General features: G+C 48.4%; 6 protein-coding genes across 6 annotated transcripts; 5 read left to right on the forward strand and 1 right to left on the reverse strand.

Annotated features, from left to right (window-relative positions):
• The first annotated feature begins 167 nt into the window (after positions 1-167).
• DFJ58DRAFT_677108 (isocitrate lyase) lies at positions 168-2,644 on the forward strand. The gene is made up of 6 exons (XM_041383134.1): positions 168-636; positions 695-858; positions 914-1,029; positions 1,079-2,103; positions 2,162-2,299; positions 2,349-2,644. The coding sequence occupies exons 1-6, from the start codon at positions 574-576 to the stop codon at positions 2,460-2,462; spliced, it is 1,620 nt and encodes a 539-aa protein (XP_041249446.1). The 5' UTR covers positions 168-573; the 3' UTR covers positions 2,463-2,644.
• A 2-nt stretch (positions 2,645-2,646) lies between these two features.
• On the forward strand, positions 2,647-4,147 carry DFJ58DRAFT_761014 (F-actin-capping protein subunit alpha). Its single transcript, XM_041388462.1, has 9 exons — positions 2,647-2,807; positions 2,871-2,986; positions 3,041-3,139; positions 3,190-3,239; positions 3,293-3,427; positions 3,479-3,483; positions 3,512-3,576; positions 3,626-3,847; positions 3,895-4,147. Exons 1-9 carry the CDS (start codon positions 2,726-2,728, stop codon positions 3,961-3,963), a joined length of 843 nt encoding a protein of 280 aa, XP_041249447.1. The 5' UTR covers positions 2,647-2,725; the 3' UTR covers positions 3,964-4,147.
• A 1,816-nt stretch (positions 4,148-5,963) lies between these two features.
• DFJ58DRAFT_722262 (uncharacterized protein) lies at positions 5,964-7,543 on the forward strand (the record flags this gene model as incomplete). Its single annotated transcript, XM_041384874.1, has 3 exons — positions 5,964-6,051; positions 6,121-7,241; positions 7,295-7,543. The coding sequence occupies 3 exons, from the start codon at positions 5,964-5,966 to the stop codon at positions 7,541-7,543; spliced, it is 1,458 nt and encodes a 485-aa protein (XP_041249448.1).
• Positions 7,460-9,560, reverse strand: DFJ58DRAFT_435045 (uncharacterized protein). Its single transcript, XM_041380391.1, has 2 exons — positions 9,129-9,560; positions 7,460-9,075 (listed from the first exon to the last, which is right to left on the reverse strand). The coding sequence occupies exons 1-2, from the start codon at positions 9,324-9,326 to the stop codon at positions 7,633-7,635; spliced, it is 1,641 nt and encodes a 546-aa protein (XP_041249449.1). The 5' UTR covers positions 9,327-9,560; the 3' UTR covers positions 7,460-7,632.
• Positions 9,561-11,051: 1,491 nt separating this feature from the next.
• Positions 11,052-12,634, forward strand: DFJ58DRAFT_761035 (uncharacterized protein). Its single transcript, XM_041388463.1, has 6 exons — positions 11,052-11,268; positions 11,320-11,360; positions 11,414-11,436; positions 11,495-11,643; positions 11,765-12,293; positions 12,345-12,634. The coding sequence occupies exons 1-5, from the start codon at positions 11,134-11,136 to the stop codon at positions 12,284-12,286; spliced, it is 870 nt and encodes a 289-aa protein (XP_041249450.1). The 5' UTR covers positions 11,052-11,133; the 3' UTR covers positions 12,287-12,293; positions 12,345-12,634.
• Positions 12,635-13,007: 373 nt separating this feature from the next.
• DFJ58DRAFT_722265 (uncharacterized protein) lies at positions 13,008-14,813 on the forward strand (the record flags this gene model as incomplete). The annotated part of the gene is made up of 4 exons (XM_041384875.1): positions 13,008-14,301; positions 14,362-14,447; positions 14,506-14,692; positions 14,743-14,813. The coding sequence occupies 4 exons, from the start codon at positions 13,008-13,010 to the stop codon at positions 14,811-14,813; spliced, it is 1,638 nt and encodes a 545-aa protein (XP_041249451.1).
• Positions 14,814-15,472: the final 659 nt, after the last annotated feature.

A 15,472-nucleotide genomic window follows, 5' to 3' on the forward strand; every position in this document is an offset into this window, starting at 1 on the left:
CTGTCAGAGTTACTGAGAAGCTGTCGGAGTAAACTGAGTGTGATTGTGTGCCGAGCCGCCGAAGCTGTTGTTCGTCGGCATTGTTCGGCGTGTGACATGTGACAGGTGTCAATCAAACAAGACCAAATTGCCATTTAAGTTTTTAGGTGTCAAGACTTCAATCAGCGCCCTGAATGAGCAGTACGCCTCAGTAGACCTTGTCATGTCGGCCGAATCATTGCTCTGCTACTAAAGCCTACTAGTTGCTCATGTGGCTCGCGGACAGCAGCTTTGAGCGGGGTCGCTCCCGCTGAAAGTCCGTATAACGCCGCCTGTGTACCCCGTGTTTCCGGACATAGAGCGTAATCACGAGCGAGCGTTCAAGCCTAGTACAGTTTCGCTCCGTAGTACCGTTGTGATCGGCAGTGTTGGAGTTATGATTTGGATCAATTTGCATCAAGTGCTATTGGCGGAATCACATGTTTCATCCGTACCTAGCCGCTGAGCTTACCACTGATCCAATATATTCACCTTTTAACGACAGATTCAAATTTCATTCCTGCCACTTTCAATCATCCTCCTAGCATTACTGTCATGGCACACGCTGAGCGCGCCGCTTTCCAAGCTGAGGTCGCCGAGGTCGAACGGTGGTTCCAGGTGAGCCCCTAAACTGCAAAGAAGTGAGTTGCAGTATTGAGCAATGTCGATCATGAAGAGCCCACGTTTCGCCAGAGTGAAGCGGCCATATACCGCTGCTCAGGTCGTCGCGAAGCGGGGTAGCATCCCAATCAAGTATCCTTCCGAGATTCAAGGAAAGAAGCTCTTTGCCCTGCTCTCCGAGCACGCCAAGAATGGTACACCATCGCACACATATGGAGCGTAAGTGACCTCCACAAGATACTTTAGTATGACGGGATTGATGGAAGGTGTATAGCCTAGACCCCGTACAGGTTACCCAGATGGCCAAGTACCTCGAGACAATTTATGTCTCTGGTTGGCAATCCTCTAGCACGGCTTCGTCTACGAACGAACCCGGCCCCGATCTCGCAGGTACGCACATTCCTTCGGTGATGACGTAGTTTCCTTAATTTGCATCCAGATTACCCCTCGAATACGGTTCCTAACAAGGTTGAGCACCTATTCATGGCACAGCTCTTCCATGACCGTAAGCAACGCGAAGCTCGCTCGAATATGTCCGAGGCAGAGCTTGCTGCGACACCGTTCATTGACTATCTCCGTCCACTCGTTGCCGATGCCGATACTGGACATGGTGGCCTCACTGCAATTATGAAGCTTACAAAGATGTTCGTCGAAAAAGGCGCGGCTGGTGTTCATATCGAGGACCAAGCACCTGGGACGAAGAAATGCGGACACATGGCGGGCAAGGTTCTTGTACCCATATCTGAGCATATCAACCGCCTCGTTGCCATTCGACTTCAATACGACATCATGGGTGTAGAGAATCTGGTCATTGCACGGACCGATTCGGAAGCCGCTACCCTGATTACCTCAAACATCGATGACCGCGACCACCCCTTCATTTTCGGCTCCACAAACCCAGATCTTCCCCCTCTTGTGAATGTTATGGCCGACGCCGAGAATGTCGGAAAGTCTGGTGATGATTTGCAGGCGGTTGAGGACGCTTGGATTGCGTCTGCAAATTTACAATTGTTCCCCGAGACCTTGGCTAATGCCCTGTCCGCACAAGGTGCATCGAAGGCTATCGTGGATCGATTCATCTCCCGTGTTGCACACTCGTCATACCCTCAAGCAGTAGTCATCGCACAGAAAGAATTTGGTCTCAGGTCCGTACCCTACTGGAACTGGGATACACCTCGGACACGGGAAGGTTTCTATCGCTACCAAGGCGGCACCCAGTGCGCGATTAAACGGTCTATTGAGTATGCACCATACGCCGATGCCCTTTGGATGGAAACAAAGAAACCGATCTTGGCTCAAGCCCAGGAGTTTGCTCGTGGGGTCCATGCTGCACGCCCAGGTCACTGGTTGGCATACAACCTCAGCCCTTCATTCAACTGGGAGGCCGCTGGTTTGAATAGTCAGGATATGAAAAATTTCGTCTGGGAGCTAGGTAAACTCGGCTTCGTCTGGCAATTTATCACGGTCAGTACTTAACAAACCATCAACTAACGATTGAACTGACTTGGATCTTCCCTGTCAGCTCGGCGGCTTGCACTCTAATGCATACATAAGCGACCTCTTTGCTCGCTCATACGCGAAGGAAGGTATGAAAGCGTACGTGGAGATTATCCAGAGCAAGGAGCGGGAGATTAGCTGTGATGTCTTGACGCATCAAAAGGTTTGCTACTATGACCTATGCGCGCGTCCTGAAGCTAATGCTTGAATAGTGGAGTGGTGCCGATTACGCCGATAATCTCATAAAGACTGTAACCGGTGGCGTATCATCTACAGCAGCCATGGGCAAGGGTGTCACCGAGGACCAGTTCAAGGCCAAACTGTGATCTACGGCACTCATGGTTATCTTAGATTGATCTTAGAAGTCATTCTACAAATACATAAGAATTAACATCTGTATTGTTGTCCGGATCCTTCCATGTCAGCTGTAGTTTTATCTTTTCTTACCAGTAGAACACAAGTACTTGCTGGATTGTGCACTTCTTATCGGCAGTTGCCGATCGCTCTCATATCGAATGCCGCAGCTTCAAGTTGGACTTACAATTGAAAGCCAAACCTACGGGACGCGTCAGAAGAATCGATCATCGTGATGAGTTCTGAAGATCGTGTACAAGTGGCTGCTTCCTTCATCCTTCAATCGCCCCCAGGAGAGATTAATGACGTCTTGAACGGTGCCTAGCACTTAATGCCTTGTCTCCTCCATGCAACGCTGACTTCTGGTCCATTCCATGCAGATGTTCGTGTCATCGTAGATGATGACGCGGGATTGGAGGAAGGCATCCTTCCTGCCCTTCGGGAATATAACATCGCGCAGTTCACAACGGTCGAAGTGCCAGGTGAACACCATCAGGTCAGTTCTAGCTCAATGCGTCGGGATGCCGTTATTAAATGGATCTTGCTCTAGACAATAGTTAGCGAATTTGCGCGTGTACCCGGCACCGAAGAAGAACGCTATCTAGACCCACGATCTAAAACTTCTTTTGTTTTCAACCACTTGACTCTAGTGAGTCCTCACTTTCAGTCACAAGCGGTGGTCACCAATGGCGCTAGTAGGAAGCCACTGATCCTCAGTCGGAGGAGCCTTCCGAGGCTGAGCCTCAGCGGTCAGTGGATCAAATGTCATGCATTGATGCGCATTGGATTTATCAGAGATCAGTGCTGCGTTGGAATCTGCTGCTTTGTCGTACTTGGGCTCACACTACCACGATGGAGTTGCTACTGTGCTAGCCATGTCGACCACCCAATTCGCTATTCAGATCGTCTCCAATAAATACAATCCATCAAATTACTGGTTTGTTCGTTATCACATATCGCGGATGTCGAACTAAATCATCTCTAGCAGGGCTGGTAGATGGCGCTCGCACTACTGAAATAGACTTGGAGAGTAGGACCATACAGGGAAGAGTCCTCGTAAATGTTCACTACTATGAACAAGGCAATGTAAGATTCGTCACAGGATACAAATTCATTGGTCTGACGTTTAGTGTAGGTCCAACTCAGTACATCGAATGACTCGTCAATATCAATACCAGCTACTGTGTCATCACTATCTCCTGCATCATCGGCATCCAAAATATTTGCATTGATCGAGGCTGAAGAGTCGCGATGCCAGACATTCCTGAATGATGCATATCATGAGATGGGAGAAAAGGCATTCAAAGGGTTGAGGCGCGCCTTGCCCCTGACGCGACAAAAGATAGACTGGGATAAGGTGAGATTCTTATTATTATGATCTTTATCTCGACTAAATTTGTCTAGACTATGGGATATAAACTGGGCGCTGAACTTACCGCTAGCAATCGTGCCTTCGGCGCCCAACCTCGATAATGGTCACATCAGCAGTCGTCCGGTTTCGAGGGATACCACTTATCTGTAGTTGTATTCTGTGGAAATGAAAAACCATTTCACTGAAATGACGCATATATCTAACTTGCAATTTGACAAATATTTTAGCGCGCATGTTAACAACCTCACTCGCACATAGTTCTCTATGGCGTCATCTTTTATTTCGGATGGTGTCCCTTACCAGATGGCAGGAGCGCAGTGCACACAGCATTGTAAGGGGTCCCGCTGATCGTCGTAACACGACCAATGAGTGAGCTTATGTTGAGGCCAGTGCACTGTCTCCATCTCAAAGGAAACTACAGTACCATATTTTGATGTGCAAGTAGTACGTACGGATGATTGACGCTCACTGTCAAAGGATCCGCATGCTTAGACGACCGACCTGTTTGTGATCTTGGTGCTGTGCTAGTCGGTATCGGCTTGCTTAAGAGCTCAGCTTGCGTGATTCCAGCATGTTATACGTCAAATGAAAATGACAGGTGGCATATGCAATTTTCAAGTTTACACGAATAGATACAACTTCTATACCACAAGCTCCACGCAGCTGCAAGGTGCGAGATACCAAGCAATTAACGCGGCGCACATAGACAATAGTTGATGCACCGAATCCCCGTTTTTTTTTTCAGAATGCCGGCATCGCCTCCTGCTGCCCGATCAAACTTGTCCGAGATCTGTGTGAATACCTCGGATGCAGCGCTCATATGTAACATGCCTGCGTGGAAGGCGATGAAACAAGGGCTAGGTGACGACAAATCTCGTTCAGGGGTAGCGTGATTCCAGAACGTGATCGTCTCGCTGGAGCGCTGACCAATGAGGCATTATTGCAAGGACGAAAGCCTGCAGGTTCACCACCGTCCGTTCAAAGTACTATTAGCTTATCGAAGGCAACGTGGACAACATAATAGAGGGCCATACTGTTAGAAAAATCGTCTGCGAGCCTTTCCTTATTTTCAATAGTGTTTGCAGATATTCCTGAGTAACGACTAATAATATCCACGTCGCAGCTGAAGCATGTGTCTGCGTGATCCAACATGATGTGTCAGTAGTAATGCTGGTCTGTCAGAAAAATCCATACCCGGCACCCGTTTCAGAATGTGCGTGGCATGCAAGGTTGTCAAAACCTGATTACTATCGGCGGGCATGTGTTCTTCATCCCACATACCGCTAACAGTATACCTATAGCCGTCTCGCCAATTGATCTAGTAGAGATCACTATAACGCCAAAAGCCACTTTTCTACCAATAAAACGTACATCGCTCTTACATAAATCCACTACGTCGTTGAAAATTGGCAGTTGTAACACTGATCGAGATGTTGTTAGAAGTCGGTGTGGCTTGGTCGGGGATCGAGTCTGATAGTCGATGAGATCCAGTTTTGACTACCAAGGGGGATGTCGTGTTGGTATACATGACAGATATTGGCTTCGAAGTTTCAATATTGTGACATGGCCATAGCAGATACATAAACCAAGTCCAGGCGAGGCCGACTTGCTCGTGGATCTCCGGACATGCAGAAATAGCACAGGCGGTATAACGCTCGGAGCTTTCGCCACCCGTTTCGCGGGCGTTCCTCAGCATCGCGTCTAGAACCCTTGATGCGTCCATGTCTTGTACGCTTGGTGGAGTTTCGATCCATCTTTCTTGCCTTGTCGCTAGCTGCTCCATTGTTTGTCGAGCCCGCAAAAGTCACAGTGGATATTTGAGCGTTTTGCATGGCCACATTAACATCTCCGTTGAATAAATTGACGACGGATAACGTCACGGATTCAGGTTCCTGGTTTGCTGAGGTCGCTAGAGTTGCTTGTGTTTCGTGAATGAGCCATTTGACATAATGTGAGGTAGCAGGTGAGTGCTCCGAAAGTACTGTAAGGCGCGTACTAGTATAGTGGGCTTTGTTACCAAGTCAGTGGCTCTATCATATGTTTGGGAAAAGACTTAGATTGGGTTCGGGACCCTAAGTTCATAGTTTACATAACAAGTCCTATGTCTTGCAACCGCTGTTCACAGTCCAGCAGCACACCCGCCAACTTTCTTTTACTGTGCAGAAGCTGCCACAAACACTGGCATCATAGTAAGTGATCGATTGCCTGTAACGACAGAGCATTTAATAGGAAACATCCATCGTTTTGTTTGTCCTTAGGATGTCATCCCCCTCCCCTCAAAGACGGTGAACTCCTTCAGCTCATCTGCTCTCAAACCGCAGGCGATCGTGATAATGGCCTCGATAGTTGGATATGCAAACGTTGTAGTAAGAAAAATCAAGCGGCTGAAACCAGCAGCAAAACTGCAGCTCAGTCGCTGAGACCGAAACCGGACGACAATCAACAGCCACTGCCCTCTGTTCAGGCGCAAGCATCGCTGGGGCTTGCACTTCCGAAGGACAAGGGGAAAATCGATCCAAACGTTGCAACTCGCGGCAGTGGGACAGCGGGACCTAGCATCGAGACAACCACCCACATACTCCATACCGCCGAACGCACACAACACAACGACCATGGCAGCCAGCACCAACAACAGCAGGACAATCATACAGGTAGCCAGATGAAAAGTCTAGGTGCTGAAGAACTACGCTCCGCGATTTTGCGCTCTGACTGTCTACGTTTTCCAGATAACAATAAACTTCCGACAACTACAGTCAAAAAGCTCCAAGTGAAACGTGTGCTCCAAGAGCAACACCTGGATGGTCCTAGAGCGGATCGTGACTATCCCCATAGAACGGAGACCTGTCTAGATCAGCCCGCTGTGCCTTCCAAGTACGCCCGTGCTCCAGATGGAAAGAAGGTCGTCTCGTCCGGGTATCCACCGAAAGTCGAGCAGCTTAAAGATGAAAACCGTTTAAATCCTTCACACATAGAAAAACCTGTAGCAACAAAAGAAGATACGCCTCCCTCTCGCTCTGTTACTTTGTTCTCCGAAAGGATTTGCTCTCCATTCACTTCACTGCCTGTTAACGAAGAGGAACACATTCACTATGATTCGGTGGTGAAGAGTCCTGGGGGCAACGGGCAGGAAGTGGGTACTCGTACAGATACTCCTTCAGGAACCCCTGTTGGACATGGCGACATCGAGATGAAGGATGACAGTGATGATCTCTACGGACCTCCTGTCCCACGGTTTAGTAGTTCCACTCCCATTCCATCCAGTTCGAGACCGTCTAGCGAGCAGCAAGGAGGTTCTGTGATGCAGGAAGGTTGTCAGACGACCCAACAACAAGGAGTTTTTCAATCGCATCATCAATCCGAAGGCCAGAGCAGACTTAAGGTCGGACCCTACGTTTGGAGTGCAAACAGTTCTTTCCTGACGTAATTCAACAGCAAACACCAAAGGCAGAGACACAACCATTGCTGGGCCCTGATTGGTTGAAAGCTCGATACTCGGTTGCCGATGACCCATGGTGCCGTCTCTGCGATCCACAGCGCCGAATGTATAGTGTCAGCAGACGCAAGAAACCTACAACTAAGTTTCTTGGTAATCCGGTGCAATCGGTGGCGACAACAGATAGAGAACTACTCAGGTTTTTTTTCTGTCGCGACTGGATTCAGCAGACACAAGCCAATATTTGATGATCATGTTTGGAATCTAGAAAATCGATACACTACCAGTACTGGTAACACGAGTAACTTGATACAATTTTACATACGTAATAGTTCTTCTACACATGTTGTACTAATGGTCTAATATCAATTATTTGGCTACGGATGCTAATGTCCCTTTTTAAACGCTGCTGCAAGATATTGTTTACTTCTTCCCATAGCCTGCGATAATACCGACTTTCAGGCAACGTGTCCAAAGGATACTGCCACGCACTGATTCTCTTCAGGCGGGGAAAGATACTGGACAGGGCACTTGCGACATCTTGTGGACTGGCCAATCTCGAATCTCCTAAGCTTAGGCGAGTCACTGCCAAATTACGAACCAGAGTTGTGTCCTGCCGTGAGAACGGAGATGTTGTGGGACACGGAAGAAATAGGTCTAGGGCATTTAAGACCATCGCGATTTGATAGAGCCTTGGGCACAGAGCGCACAGCGATCGGAGACCGCGGACAGTGATCGATGGTCTAGGGTGAGAAGCGGACAGATGCCAGCCACGCCCCTCATTGAGGCAAAAGACCTCAAGTTCTGGCCAGGAGCTTGCCATTGCTGTAAGGTCCGAGTCATCCAAAGTAAATGACAGGCACACGCCCAGATCAAAAACTCGTAGTTTGGTGAAAGTGAAAAATGGTTTGAATACGTCCACTGTAATGACCTGTGACTCGGGAAGAAGCTGGCAAACTCCGAGCGTAGCATTTGAAAGGCTGTCGCGCACTTTAATGGAAGACATTGCGCTGCATTCACTGTGACTGGAACTAAGTGTGCTAAAACACTCTGTTAAGGAAGCAGTGGTCGGTGCTTCAGAGATGTCGAAGACAACTGACTGCAGAGACCTGCATCCAGGTTCCAAGAAGGATGTGATAATTGGGATACTAAATGCACGAAGATGCAGATTGCGCAGATTGCAGAACCACAAGCGATCAGCACGGTCTTTGGCTGCCCCGGAATTATGAGGCGCCGAGCTTCCGCGGTCGCTTGACACCCACGAAGGGATGCCCAAGCTTAAAGTCATGAGTGACTTGAGTTGAGATAGGTGCAGAATATCTTCTTCGCTGATGGTCGATGACTTGCATTCTAAGGTGGTGAGACGAGGTAGCCGACAAATCGTCCGAACGGCAGAGGGACCCTCGCCTCCCGATAAGGATATGACAGGGTGCTTGCTTATTGACATGCTGCGGAGGTTTGGGCAGAGTTTGGGCAGTAAGGTTAAGAAGGGAAAGTCGGGAGGTTTGTGGAAAAAGAAATCCAGCTCGAGTGACTCCAGAGTAGGACTTAAGAAAAGTTGGATATACACATAGCGTGATTGATCAGTGTCAGTCCATGACAGTTGACGGAGGTTGGGAAACAACGAGGTCGTGATGCCCATCATGCTTAATAATCGCAGTTGTTCTGTAAGGGCGATTTGGGAGTGGGTATCTGAATATGCCAGAGCGGGACATGATAGTTTACGGACACGAAACGCAGCACGTTGGAAGGACGCGGATGGTACTGATATGTGCGGGTCCTTGGAGGGTTGAGTCAGCTAACAAGGTGTCTGTGATTTAACTGTTCGCGCACATTTGGCATCCTTGGTTTTATATATTGGAGTAAGGGCCTTACGTCCGGCAATTCCGACCATAAGAAGTCCAATGCCAGAGGCGATAGGAAATGACATGTCCGAGCGACAGCGTTGAGCTGACTGTATGGTGCGTCTGCTTCTCGTAGCGCAGCAAGTATGTTCAGCAGGATTTCGTCAACTAGCAACGCGTGATGCATGGTAGATATGGGAGGGGAGATGCGAGTGTGGCTCCTGAGGCGCTGAGCAAGAGCAGGGAGTTGACAAATATAATAGATGACAGGTCACTACCGATTAATCGCCTTATGCAAAGATAGGTAAATATTTGCGGAGGCGATGATTCGTTATCGAGGGTGATGAGGCTTCAGCGAAACAAAAAGCTTTGTACTGAAAGGATTCTATGATATACTGTCATTCATGACATGAGACTGTCCGGCATGGGAGGTCGTGAGAAGTAGAAGGCTGGGATGATGATTCATTGGCGGAGCTACCGTGGAACTATTGTCTTGCCATCCAAGACGTGCAGGGACATGAGCCGTGTGGCAAAGCCCAAAATTCATTGTTGCCGAGGCCTGGCACTATCATCCGAGGGACGTCCATGAATGACTCCTTATCAATTATTCCATACAGCCTAAGGTACAAGATATCGTATGAGTGTAGATCTCAATTGAATGCGATGAAACCCTGACCTGAAACGGCTGACTTTCAAACACAAGTCTAGAAATGATCATAGCGCCTGAAATCCCTTTATGTTCTCCATTAATATAGACCAAATATGTCGCGCCCTCAGAGTAAGAGTTCGCGTGTTGATGGCGTGAACATGGGGATATCTGTGTGACAGCGCTGAGATCCCGGCTGCAAGTAGGCCAATACGCTCCGCAGAAGAAAGTTCCGAGAAGGCTCTGTTGGCACGTGTTGGAACCTGAGATTGTGACCTGAGTTCGCTTTAAGTTAAAGTAGGAGGTCGAGACCTGGGCCTGATAGCATTCAACTAGACGAGAATGACTCACTGCGATATTTACCGCCGTAAGAAGTGCAGTGCAGCGCCGTGCTCGCATTTACGGATCATGAACTATTTCCCCCTGCTTCGGGAAGCGCATCAACGGCACAAGTACTATCGCAAATGGCGGTGATCTGAAAAGATTTTTTGAAGAATTTCTGGACCTGCCGCATCTGAAGACTAGGATGCAGCCGAGCAGAGTTTACATACAGCTGCACGATTTTGCCTTGGAAATAGAGACCGGGCTCCCAAGCCGCGGCCACTGACTCAGATATGTACTGCCTTACCGCGAAAGGCTGGTCGGTACAAAATGCTGTTGGGGCCAACTTGAAGCGGTGCGTGGCAATCAAGGTGGCTTGTGCTACCAAACCCGGACGACATCAGAAAACAGAAAACCGATTCTATGAAAATATACGTGGTTTAGATGAAAATGACCGTTGCTTAAAGGAGCTCACATACCTTGCAAAGTTTCAGCACGGCGGTCAAATCTGAGTTCTAGGCTATTGCGGAGCCACGAACTCACTCCGGGCTTACAAGTTGAGCGAAGCCGAAATGAAGGGAAAACCAGCGCGGCACGGAGGCAATAGTAATATTGTGTTTTTTTGGTTTTCGAGTTGTTCCGGATCCCGTTAAGTAAGTAACGTCCTCAGGTGAAGATGTAGTAATACTTATATACTAGCGGGCCAGAGGTTCTTGAATCATTTGGTTTCCTTAAAGCGACGTGCCAATCTAGATTCTAGTACGTCAAGAGAAGCAAAAGTTAACGGCGGACTCGCCAGATAATTTGGGGGTATGGACAACACAATAAACTGATGCGGCTGTTGGCAGATTCACAAATGATAGTGACTAGCTTAAGTTGAGCTTAAGCTACTTAATATTAGCAAACAACGTTAACGATTTAATTGGTGTAACCGTACATGTACAAGCTTAATCGATCGATCAATTGAAGTTACTTGCGACCCCTCGTGGCACCATACGACCCCCCACTTCTCCTTTGTCTTCATGACATGACGATCGTCAACGGAAACAGCGAGAATGATCTTATTGATCACTTATTCAACAGTGTCCAAGAACTTTCTGAGCTGCTTACGCAGAACCGTTCTATATCATTTTCGCTCCACGCCTCAGCTGGTGCTATAAAGGTTCTGCCTCCTTTTAGTAAAGTCAGAAAGCCTCGATTGATGGAACCATAGACTCAAGCGGCACATGCACAGACTGGGTTTGTCCTTCGCAGGTGGGAGCGTGGATGTTGAGCGGTATTCGTAGATTGGACTGACCATGCCGTAGGTTCAACCTCGACAAGGTTCAAGGTTTGACCTACTCATTACCGATACATGTTTACTGGACTGATTCTTTCCTTGAACGCAGATGCGTACGATGGAGAACTAGAGCGCATGAATGCCTCACTTGCAGCTGAGAACCAGACGCTGCAGCACGACAACAAACAACTGGGTGCGCTCATTCGGGAGTACGAGCAGACACTCGAAAGCGTAATGAGTGCATTCCGCACAAGAGCTGTACGTGTATATATTCACGTCATGGCAGCTCATTGATAATCAACAAAATATGACCTCTTCCTTCCCTCGCCTCGATCCGCCGCCCTATGTACATGTGTTACCTGCGGTAATTAATCTGCAGCGTGACGTCCAAGAACACGAACTCGCTCTCATTCGCGAATACGAATCCAAGCTTATTGCCAGGGAGTCGGAAGACCTTCTCCGTGCATTGTCGGCTAGTACTGCCCAATCCGCGGCCCTTGGGCGGATATCAAATACACTTCGCCATCTCATGCGCGTACTGAATGGCGAGGATGCCGAAATTGCTGATACTCCTTCACCTGAGGTAAAGCAAGGCGATGCGGAGGAGTTTGATTTCGAAGAAAAGAAGGATTGGTCTCTCGAGAGGGACTCTGAGCTCGCACGGTTGGAGCGAGAGAACTCTGTATTGCGGAGAATGCTGGGGATGGAGGTACATGAGATAGAGGCTGACGCTAAATGGAATGTCACAGATTATGGAGTAGACAACTCGCGCCTGCTCGGACCGCGTCCTGGATCAAGCAAGCATCCTCCTCAGCCTCCGCAACCACAAAAGAAAATACTGGGTGGTGCGCCAGGTACAGTGGGACCATACGGAACGTACAAGAAGGGCAAATCAGGTTGAACAAAGCGTGAGGCCTTTCTCTCATTAACTGGATATCTGTTGATCATCGATTCTTCAGTCTATCCACTTTTTTCGTTTTATTACTTGTGGACTTTTGTACATTCATACCTCGGTGCAACGGCAGGATACTCCCAATTCTTCGATGCGTTTCCACGCAAGAGTTGGATGACACATCATCATACGAGCAATAGGGTATTTGAAATTTTCTGCGCAGCTCAGGCATGGCCCGAACCTCACTAGATCTCACTTGGTGATATCGATCAGAACCAGTTTCTGGCTATGCTCTTATTCGTATTTGTGCTATGCAGCTCAATAGAAGAGAATTCAAATGGGTTATGCCGCGATCAATGTAAACCTTGGCGGTCGTAATCACGTGAGTGTTACTAAACATATTTGGCGAGGTGGGTGGACTCATGATGATGCATGACCACGCTGACCAGTCTACGTCCTTGAGAAAGAGAAGGATTTTTGCGACTATGTTACTTGATTTATCTGATAGGCCAGACTGCTCTCCAGTCCCACCTAAGGATTTTGCGGTGCATAGTAGCATTCCCACAAACGCCGCCTCGAGACTCGTGTCACCGCCCTTCCATCACATTAAGTGATGCTCCAACTCCGACTTACGTACACTCAGATCAGGAAGTGCTAATATTTGCCAAAGGCTATATATTCTTAATCCGCCTATCGATAATGGGCTGTTGCTCTCCAGTACCCGCTTCTCATGGCAACAACTTCTTCCAAACCGACAGACCACTATTGGGACTGGGATCCAAGTCTTCTTTCATGTGACACACTGCCAAGTCCCCGGCATGACCTTGGCTCCCTCATATCTGATACGACGTCCATCATTGAGACTGGAACCGAATTCTACGACCGTAGTGTGACAAGTCGCAGATATGCCCTCGTTGGAATGGTGTGTTCTGGGGTCGTCAGTTGCTGTTGCATCATTGCAGGCATTTTCATCATGGCCACTGACAAAGAAGGCGGCATGATGGCTGAAATAACCGTAATACTAAGCAGCAACCTGCAGAAAGAGATGATAACCCTGGGGCTAAACTTGATTGTCACTTTATGTACCGAATCCACTGGGTTCGTACATGGCATCTCACTGCGCTCTGCGCTAGCCTCAGAATCTCGGCTCCGCTTCAACTCTAATCTGCGTCTTCTGAATGCAGCTCGTGGATGGAGAAACCCCAATGGAGCGCTGTCCAATGGCATCATGGCCATCCTCCTTATTATATCCTACAGCTCAGCCTCGCTCGTTACATTAACTGAGTCCTGGATGGAGATAATTGGATCATCTGACAACGGTTACGAAGTAGATCAAATTTTCACGGTCTATTCCACTAGCATATTAGGGTTGCCTCTCCTGCTGTTGGGCGTCGCGCTCTTTCTCCAGGTGGTGATCGCCTGGTCAGCTATACGGGCTGTCAAAATATTGACGTGGAGCTCCTCAGCTTTCGACTTAACCGCCGCTCTGGTCCACCACACACAATTGATCCCGGTTCCTTTCCGGTGCATGCGTGCGGTATCCAACCTGGATGTGCACGGAGGTCCTGCGAAGCCGTCGGACAAACAGCCCTCGGCGTGGCATGCTCACCCTAGCATCCGGAAAGTTATCAGGTCTCTTTGGGGCCTCGTTTTAGCATGTGCTGTGTGGGCTACGCTAGCCATGTACTTCTACAATAAGTATAAAAGCAGCTCCTCCAGCATGATAACCTTAAAATCGTGGTCGTTCTTCCCCAGCAATCAATTCTCTTATGCGGCTATCTACGGGATGCCGCTTTCTGGGAATGGACCATGGTGGATTTTGTACCTTGCCAATGTGGCAGTTTTCCAAGGACCATTGACACTTGGGCTGCATTGCTCGGAGCTCATTGTGGATGTCATTCGGGATGAAAGACACTGGAGATGCGCTAGTGGAACAAAAGGGCTCAAGTCGACGACGAACCCGTTGAAGTCGGTTTTCGCCAATCCGCTCTGTCTTATACTTTTCGTCGTGAAACCTGTGCTACGTGAGTTAATCGCACCCAGCTTCTTGTCAGTGTTCTTGAATAACATTATCCACGATATAGATTGGATGTTTGGGCTTGCATTCACAACGTATCCCGGCCTCTATTTAGGGACACGCGGAATCGCGTTCTATATGTATACAATTCAGGTTCGCATTCACAGTCTAAGTACTTGCGGTCACCACAGATCCTCACACACTCTTGTAGATCTGGAACTTGTGCATAGTATTACTCATATTTGCCTGTTGCTGTACCCTCGTCTCATTACGCCGACCGCACGGCCCCCAGCCAGCTGCATACGGCCACCTCCAGACACTTGCAAACCTCGTAGATGAGTGGTCGCCTGTGATGTGGTGGGGTCACAAGGAGGACGGAATTCCATACTGTCATGCTGGTAGAGTGCTTGTATGACCACGAGGATAGTGCATTGACGTTTTCAAACAGGGACGAGTGATCACTCGCTGCCGGCCGTGAAGATGGACTGCATTTATGCTGGCTCCGGGTCTAATCGATGATCGATCTCGTGAGATGTTCTTGCTTTGAAAAGACGTTCACGAATCACTAACTATCATTTGTAAACAGAAGAACCAAGTCCATGCCACTCGGACTGGCGATGCATGGACGGGCGTATGGCCAGCTACGCGGTTAAACGAAATCATGTTTGCAACTTTGATGCTGTCAGACTGTCGCGTTGGAGGATTTGAGTCTTCATTTCGCATTGGACATATTTTGGCGAACCGCATTTAAGTCGACTCTACTTCGAATAAATGCCAAATCACAGCGATTTGCAGTAGGGATAAACAACCTGTCCAGGCGTTACGTCGGTAGCTTGGAAGGTTGCGCTTACTTGGATTGAACGTATCCCAGGAGTGAGCACGGATCATAGTTTATGTTTATTCACAATTGTTCGAGATCCTCAACGTATCGTATCATATTTAGATTCGGGTGTCTCTCGCTTCAAACATATTTATGGTAGTCTTCAGAGTTGGCTCTGGAATATTTTCTTGCACCGATATAAGTACCATTGCCTGGAGGTTCGCTTGAGTAGTTCTGCAATGCTCACCCCTCTCCGTTCTCACAGAAATGTGACGTTCTTTGACCAAGTACTGGCTGCCCTACATCTCGACGACTTCGACCCTGTGCAGTATTGACTGCAGAATAAAATCAGGATGTA

The sequence above is a fragment of the Suillus subalutaceus genome (genome assembly GCF_016647625.1).
Source record: "Suillus subalutaceus strain FC151 chromosome Unknown DFJ58scaffold_7, whole genome shotgun sequence".
Lineage (NCBI taxonomy): Eukaryota > Fungi > Basidiomycota > Agaricomycetes > Boletales > Suillaceae > Suillus > Suillus subalutaceus.

Coding starts and splice junctions, on each gene's coding strand:
- DFJ58DRAFT_677108 (XM_041383134.1), top strand. CDS start 574: ATGGCACACGCTGAGCGCGCCGCTTTCCAAGCTGAGGTCGCCGAGGTC. Junction 637..694: donor AGGTCGAACGGTGGTTCCAG/GTGAGCCCCTAA, acceptor TCGATCATGAAG/AGCCCACGTTTCGCCAGAGT. Junction 859..913: donor CCATCGCACACATATGGAGC/GTAAGTGACCTC, acceptor GAAGGTGTATAG/CCTAGACCCCGTACAGGTTA.
- DFJ58DRAFT_761014 (XM_041388462.1), top strand. CDS start 2,726: ATGAGTTCTGAAGATCGTGTACAAGTGGCTGCTTCCTTCATCCTTCAA. Junction 2,808..2,870: donor GATTAATGACGTCTTGAACG/GTGCCTAGCACT, acceptor CATTCCATGCAG/ATGTTCGTGTCATCGTAGAT. Junction 3,140..3,189: donor TTTTCAACCACTTGACTCTA/GTGAGTCCTCAC, acceptor TGGCGCTAGTAG/GAAGCCACTGATCCTCAGTC.
- DFJ58DRAFT_435045 (XM_041380391.1), bottom strand. CDS start 9,326: ATGCATCACGCGTTGCTAGTTGACGAAATCCTGCTGAACATACTTGCT. Junction 9,076..9,128: donor TAAAACCAAGGATGCCAAAT/GTGCGCGAACAG, acceptor CAACCCTCCAAG/GACCCGCACATATCAGTACC.
- DFJ58DRAFT_761035 (XM_041388463.1), top strand. CDS start 11,134: ATGACGATCGTCAACGGAAACAGCGAGAATGATCTTATTGATCACTTA. Junction 11,269..11,319: donor CCTCAGCTGGTGCTATAAAG/GTTCTGCCTCCT, acceptor ATGGAACCATAG/ACTCAAGCGGCACATGCACA. Junction 11,644..11,764: donor GTGCATTCCGCACAAGAGCT/GTACGTGTATAT, acceptor ATTAATCTGCAG/CGTGACGTCCAAGAACACGA.